This window comes from Rhincodon typus, unplaced genomic scaffold (assembly GCF_021869965.1).
Source record: "Rhincodon typus isolate 14 unplaced genomic scaffold, sRhiTyp1.1 hic_rhity00000125, whole genome shotgun sequence".
Lineage (NCBI taxonomy): Eukaryota > Metazoa > Chordata > Chondrichthyes > Orectolobiformes > Rhincodontidae > Rhincodon > Rhincodon typus.
In genome coordinates this window covers 48,328-55,690 of record NW_025965763.1, presented here as the reverse complement: position 1 = coordinate 55,690, position 7,363 = coordinate 48,328, and the positions used below count along the sequence as shown (strand labels likewise).

The 7,363-nt window shown below is 51.6% G+C and overlaps 1 protein-coding gene across 1 annotated transcript in view; it reads left to right on the top strand.

Annotated features, from left to right (window-relative positions):
• The first annotated feature begins 584 nt into the window (after positions 1–584).
• The window catches only part of mars1 (methionyl-tRNA synthetase 1), a 34,167-nt gene continuing 27,388 nt past the window's right edge, over positions 585–7,363 (top strand). The window contains exons 1-3 of the mRNA XM_048621216.1: positions 585–858; positions 3,015–3,105; positions 6,423–6,501. Coding sequence (XP_048477173.1) covers positions 756–858; positions 3,015–3,105; positions 6,423–6,501 — 273 coding nt within the window. The 5' untranslated portion in view covers positions 585–755. The remainder of the gene's footprint in view (positions 859–3,014; positions 3,106–6,422; positions 6,502–7,363) is intronic.

Here is a 7,363-nt window from a genome sequence, read left to right as displayed (position 1 = left end):
CGGCCATTTTCGAGACGTCAGGATAGGATCGCAGTGCCTCATAGGGGCTGTAGTCCCTGACGCCTTTGGGTTCTAGTTTGAGGGGGAGCTGGGAAATTACCACTCCCGAAACGCCCTGCGACGCAGCGTCCATGAATGAAGACTTCTGTTGTACGCGGCGTTTTCGTCGCAGTGCCTCACGGGTGCTGACCCTTTTGTGTCCCATTTTGTGAGGATATGAAGAGACCACAACCCCCGGCGCACCGTGCGGCGGGGTTGCCGTCATGTCCAGAGCGATGACGGATGGTGTGACGCGCTGCTCCATGGTCGTTGTAGTCCTCGCACCCCTACATCCCGTTTTGAGTGGCAGCGCACGAACTACAACCACCGGTGTGCCTCGGGCAAGGCCGGCCATTTTTGACATCCTGACACTACCGTCTGTTTGCATGGGCGCGGTGGCCCATGGGGACTGTAGTCCTCAGTCCCTTTAAACCCCAGTTTGATGAGGAGCCGATGAACTACAAGCCGCTGTGGCACATGCGTCGCACCGGCAGTCTTCGGCGCCCAGACCCTCGTGGATGTTCGACTGGTCGCTGCCCCTCATGGGAGTTGTAGTCCCTCTCCCTGTCGTGCCCCATTCTGAGGGAGGACGTGGAAACTACAACATCCAGCGCCCTTCCAACTCCATCCGCAAGTTTGTCTGGCAGAGCTTCTTTTAAAGCGAGGTTGCATCAGTCGGGACCAGGGCAAGAGTAAAGGGAGAGAAAGGGAAGGACATGAGGCTGTTCGTGAGCCCGGGTAACCCCAGCAACCTCAAAGTGCTGTTGGCTGTGGAGGTGACAGGCCTGAGGCCTGAGGTGCAGTCTGTCAGTGAGCAAGGTTTGTAATTGGGTTTGGGCTTGTGGGGGAATAGGGGGTATTTAATCTGCATGCCCCAGCTCTGCTCCCTCTTACTCTTCCTCCCTATCAATCTTCTAGGAAGCTTGAGGTATCCTTGGCTGTGAATATTTGTGTGGGATTTTGTTGCTTTGGGTGTGTGGGATCTTGCTGTGCATCAACATGTTGGTTCCCCCCACCCCGCCCCCTTGCACCTCCTGGCCATCTGCATCCTCAGCTGTGCTTCCTGTTCCCCTTCCTCCCCATCAGTCGTCCAGGGAGCTCGCGATGTCCCTGGCTGTAAGTGTTTGTGTGGGTTTTTGTTGTTAAGGGTGTGTGGGATCTTGCTGTGCATCAACATGATGGTTTCCCTCTTCTCCACCACCACCACCACCACCACCCCCCAACCTCCTGACCGTAGGCCTAAAGCCTGAGGTGCAGCCTGTCAGTGAGCTAGGTTTGGGCTTGGGCGGGCAATGGGGGTATTTAATCTGCATTTCCCAGCTCTGCTCTCTCTTACAGTTCATCCCTATCAATCTTCCAGGGAGCTTGAGATATCCCTGGCTGTAAGTACTTGTGTGGGTTTTTGTTGTTAAGGGTGTGTGGGATCTTGCTGTGCATCAACATGTTTCTCCACCGCACCCCCCCCCCCCCCCCCCGCCATTCCTCACACTTTTACCTCCTGAAAACATGCACCCCCGGCTCTGCTTCCTCACCCCCAACCCCCCACATCCCTGTCGATCTTCTTCTGGGGATCTTGAGAGTTTCCATCCTGGGTGTGGGTGATTATGTTCCTCTTTTCGGATGTGTGGGATCTTTACTGTGTCTGCTTCCCCCGCCCTCAACTCCCGTATGCCGCCTGACCACATACGTCTCCAACTCTGCTGCCTCCCCCACTCTTGTCGACTTTTCAGGGATCTTTGCTTTTTCCTGGGCCGAAGTATTTCTATGGGGTGTGTTTTGGTGGACGGGGGCGGTGAGCAGAATCTTGCTGTGCACCAACACGTTGGCGCCCCCCCAAATTATCGAACTCCCTGATCGTGTACATCCCAGCATGCTTTGTGCCTCCAGCCCACGTCATTCCTCGAAGGAGCATGAGATTTTCCTGGGGAGGTGGGTGTCGTTTATTTTGTGTTTTTTAAGGTGTGTGGGGGATCTTGCTGTGCGCCAGCCTGTTGCAAACCCCCCCCCCCCACGTACTCCCTGACCATATGCAGCCCCAGCTCTGCTTCCTACACCCCCACACTCCCTTGTCAATCTTCTGGGGAGCTTGAGATTTTCCGAGCCAGGTAACTTTTTTTGATTTTTTTTTTTTTAAAAAGGCGTACGGCATTGTAATCACAGTGTGGAAGCAGGCCATTCAGCCCATCGAGTCCACACTGACCTTCCAAACAATATCCCACCCAGACCCACCCCCTTTACCCTATCCCTGTAACCCTGCATTTCCCACGACCAATCCACCCTAACCCGCACATCCCTGGACACACTATGGGACAATTTAGCACGGCCAATCCCACCCTAACCTGCAAATCCCTGGACAGTACGGGACAATTTAGCACAGCCAATCCACCCTAACCTGCACGTCCCTGGACGCTATGGGACAATTTAGCATGGCCAATCCACCCTAACCTGCACGTCCCTGGACGCTATGGGACAGCTTAGCACGGCCAATCCAACCTAACCACCTCTCCTTCCTATCCCCATCCCTGCCCACCATATCAATCTATCAGGGAACCCAAGATTTTCCTGGTTGTAGAGATTTTGTTTTGGGCGGGTGGTGTGGGAACACCGGGACTAGTGTGGGCTCTTTCTGTCTTTCTGTCTTTCTCGCACGCTCTCCCAATTGTTGTTGCCGGGGCTTGGGGGTGGATGGTGGGGAATTAGGCCTTTTTTTTCTTCAATCCGGGGATGGGTGGGTCGGGTGGGGACGCTCGGCGACGTCGGGCCCTTCTGGGATCTTGCTGTGCGTGGTTAGTCTGCCTGTTTCCCCCACCGTGAGGGGATGGGGGGGTCGGTGGGAGCGCCGTCTCCGTGTGGGAGGGACTTTTGTTGGTGGCTCGACTGGGGAAACAGGGCAGCCATTTGTGTAAAGAAACATTAAAAATCTCCCTGACACCCCCTTCTCTCTCTCTCTCGCTGTCTCTCTGCCCCTGTTCCAGATCGTGTTGTTCCTTTCCTGGTTCAGCCCCGGCTACCAGCCCTGCAAGTAACCAGTGGCGAGTTCCTGTTCTCCGCCAATGCCATTTGCCAGTGAGTACCGGGTTGGGAGGGCAATAATTTAAGTCTCCTCTACACGCCGCCACGAGCCAACGTTTGTCAGAAACCGGGAACAAAAAAACAGAAGTTGCTGGGAAAGCTCAGCGGGTCTGGCAGCGTTTGTGAAGTTGTGGGGGGGGGGGGGGAGAAATGAAATCCAGAGCCGAAACGTTTCGGGCCAGGGTGACCCTTCCTTCCTCGGCACAAGTTCGTCAGAAATCCCCCTTCCTGAAAAGGCAGCGGCTGTACAACATGAGCGAGGCGTATAGGCCATGGTCAAAAAGTGCGGCGGCAGGCCCTTCGACCCATCTTGCCCATGCTGACCGGGTTTCCTGAACTGTACTATACTGGCCCAGTTTGCCTGCATTTGGCCAGTATCCCTCTTAAACCCTTTCTATCCACCTACCCATCCAAATGTTGTAGAGTGATAGAGTCGTACAGCGTGGAAACAGACCCTTCAGTCCCACCCATCTGTGCTGGCCAGATATCCTAACTTAATCTAGGCCTAGGCGATGGCCTAGTGGTATTATCGCTGGACTGTTAATCCAGAGACCTGGATGACATTCTGGCGACCCGGATTCAAATCCCGCCACGGCAGATGGTGGAATTTGAGTTCAATAAAAATATCTGGAATTAAGAAGAGTCTAACGATGACCATGAATCCATTGCCGATTGTCGGGAAAAACCCATCTGGTTCACTAATGTCCTTCAGGGAAGGAAACTGCCATCCTTACCTGGTCTGGCCTACGTGTGACTTCCAGAGCCACAACAATGTGGTTGGCTCTGAACTGTGCTCTGGGCAATTAGGGATGGACAATAAATGCTGCCTAGCCAGTGATGCCCTCATCCCATTAACGAATAAACAAAAATCTAGTCTCGTTTGCTAGCGTACACATGTGTAAATCTACGGGGTGAATTTGCATTTGCGGATTTGCAACTGCAGATGCATCCTATTTTGTTCAAAAAACTCTCAATTTGCAGACGGTCAGTGTGGCATTTTATAAATGCCTACTTTGTAAATAAAACCAAGTTGATACACAGACAGATTCTAAGCAAGGCCTCACACCTATAAGTGCATTGTCTGACCTGCGATGTTACCTCTGGTGTGCTGAGGGAACTGATAAAACCTTTAGTTATCTTGGGGCAGTGACCTGAAATAAATTCTGGACTTTGCATATTAATCCTTTCTAATTGATTAAAGATTTAACAGTCATCTTGGGTTTGTTCAACACATTCGCAGCAGGTCTATGACCCTTCGATCTTTTGCTTATAAATTCTATGTCGAATGCCACCTCTCTCACTGACACCTGAAGAAGGAGCGAGACTCTGAAAACCTGTGTTTTCAAATAAACCTGTTGGACTATAACCTGGTGTCATGTGATTCCTGACTTTGTCCCACCCAGTCCAACACCGGCACCTCCACATCAATGCCCTCTAGTTTTTTAAAACTTTCCCCCTCTCCCCTTAAACCTATGCCCCTCTAGTTTTGGACTCCCCCACTCCTGGGGGTCTCGACCTTGTCTATTCACCCTATCCATGCCCCTCATGATTTTATAAACGTCTATAAGGTCACCCCCTCGGCCCCCAATGCTCCGGGGGGGAAGAAAGTCCCAACCTCTCCTTTATAACTCAAACTCTCCAGTCTCGGTAACATCCTGGTCAATCTTTATCTGAAACCTTTCAAGTTTCACAACATCCTTCCTATAGCAGGGAGATCAGAATTGCACACAGTATTCCAAAATTGGCCCTGACCAATGTCCTGTACAGCTGCAACATGACCCTCCCAATTCCTATACTCAACGCACTGACCCATAAAGGCAAGCGTACCAAACACCACCTTCACCGCCCTGTCTACCTGCCACTCCACTTTCAAGGAACTATGTACCTGCTCCCCAAGATGTCTCTGTTCAGAAACACTTCCCAGGACGTTACCGTTAAGTGTATAATTCCTGCCCTTGTTTGTCTTACCAAAATGCAATACCTTGCAGTTATCTAAATTAAACTCCATCTGCCATTCATCAACCCGCTGGCCCAGTTGATCAAGATCCCGCTGCATTCCCAGATAAGGATGGTGCCGGGGTTGGAGGACCTGAGCTACAGGGAGAGGCTGGGGCTGTTTTCCCTGGAGCTTCGGAGGCTGAGGGGTGACCTTTATAGAGGTTTATAAAATCATGAGCGGCGTGGATAGGATGAATAGACAAGGTCTTTTCCCTTGGGGGTGGGGGGAGTCCAAAACAAGAGGGGCATGGGTTTAAGGTGAGAGGGGAATGGGACCTGAGGGGTAACTTTTTCACGCAGAGGGTGGTGCGTGTGTGGAACGAGCTGCCAGAGGAAGTGGGTGGGGGCTGGTACAATGACAACATTTAAAAGGCATCCGGATGGGGACATGGATAGTAAGGGTTTAGAGGCATATGGGAATTAAATGCTGGCAAATGGGACTGGATTAATTTAGGATATTGGGTTGGCATGGACGAGTTGGGCCGAGGGGTCTGTTTCCGTGCCGTACGTCTCTGCTGTCCACTGTACCACCAACCTTGGTGTCACCCTCAAACTTACTAACCTTCCCTCCTAAATTTTCATCCCAATCTTTTAGATAAATGACGAATGACGGTGGACACAGCACCGATGCCTGTGGTATGCCACTGGTCACAGGCCTCTAGTCTGAAAAACACCCCTCTACCACCACCCTTTTTTTTTCCTTTAATATTTTATTCATTCATGGGATGACCAGGCAGCATTTATTGCCCATCCCTAATTGTCCTGAGGGTTTTTTTAAGAGTCAACCATATTGCTGTGGGTCTGGAGTCACATGTAGGCCAGACCGGGTCAGGATAGCAGTTTCCTTCCCTAAAGGGCATTAGTGAACCAGATGGGTTTTTCCTGACAATGGATTCACGGTCATCATTAGATTCTTAATTCCAGATAGTTTATTCAAATTCCACCATCCGCCTTGGCGGGATTCGAACCCAGGTCCCCAGAACGTTATCCGCGTCTCTGGATTCACAGTCCAGTGATAATACCACTGGGCCATCGCCTCCCATCAGGGTCCAGGCCCTAGCGTTAACCGTGTGAGCCCTGCCCCCAAAACAAATCTCTCGCTGAGAAGCTACAGCCTTGTGTCCGTGCGCACAGCGACATGCCTGCGTGTGGATACTCCTATACTCCTCTTGTTTCTGTATAATGCGGAGATTTGAATCCCTCCCTGTACCTCCTTTGGTGCGGTCTGGCCAAATTTTGTTCCAGTATAACATTGTGTTCCTGCTTTCTAATTAAATTCTTTCCTTTTTTTCCCCACTTTATTCCATTGGCAGATATTTATTTACCCTCAGAGGTGAGGAGCCAAATGATATAACTAACCAGTGGTTGGAATGGGATGCCACACAGTTACAGGTAAGGCTCTCGCTGTGACCATAGGAAGCTCAGCCAAGTGGACCTCATAGAATATGAGTTCCCTGATTGGGGCTGTTTACCTGCTCCAATCAGGGAGCCCTGGCTGACAGATAGAAACAGGAGCGTCCAGGGTTCTGCTCTCTCTCTCTCTCTCTCTCTCGTCGCTGGTGGATCAGTGTTAAGGACTGCTCATGTGTAAATAAAGGGTGAGTTAGTGACGGGATACCAGTCTCTGTGGAGTTATTTCAGTGTGCGTGTGTGAGTGATGCTCGGGGGGTGGGGGAATCTCCCACCCCCTGTCCTTGTGGAGGTAAGGGGTGTTGGGTTCGGAAGGTGCAGTCGGTCGGAGGAGGAGCCTCAGCGAGTCGCTGCGGTGCGTCTCGTAGACAGTACACACTGCTGTGGCTGTGAGAGTGCTGCAGCGCAGCCAGTAGTCAACAAGCAGGAGTTTGAAGAGGGTGTGACTTGGTGGGGGGTGCGGGGGAAGCTAGATGTGGGGGAATGGAAGAGATGGCGATGGGTTTAAGGTTGAGTTTTGAGTAGAGGAGCTGGGACGTCACGTTGAGGTTGTACAGGGATGTTGGTGAGGCCTCTTCCGGAGCGCACTGTCCAGTTCTGGTGCCCCCGCCCCCCCTTATAGGAAGGATATTATTAAACTGGAGAGGGTTTGGGAGAGATTTACCAGGATGTTGCTGGGTATGGAAGGGTTGAGTTATAAGGAGAGGCTGGGACTATTTTCACTGGAGGTTGAGAGGAGAAGTTTGTGAAATAATGAGGAATACAGATAGGGTTAATGGTACAAAACCAGAAGTTGCTGGAAAAGCTCAGCAGGTCTGGCAGCATCTGCGAAGGAGAAAACAGT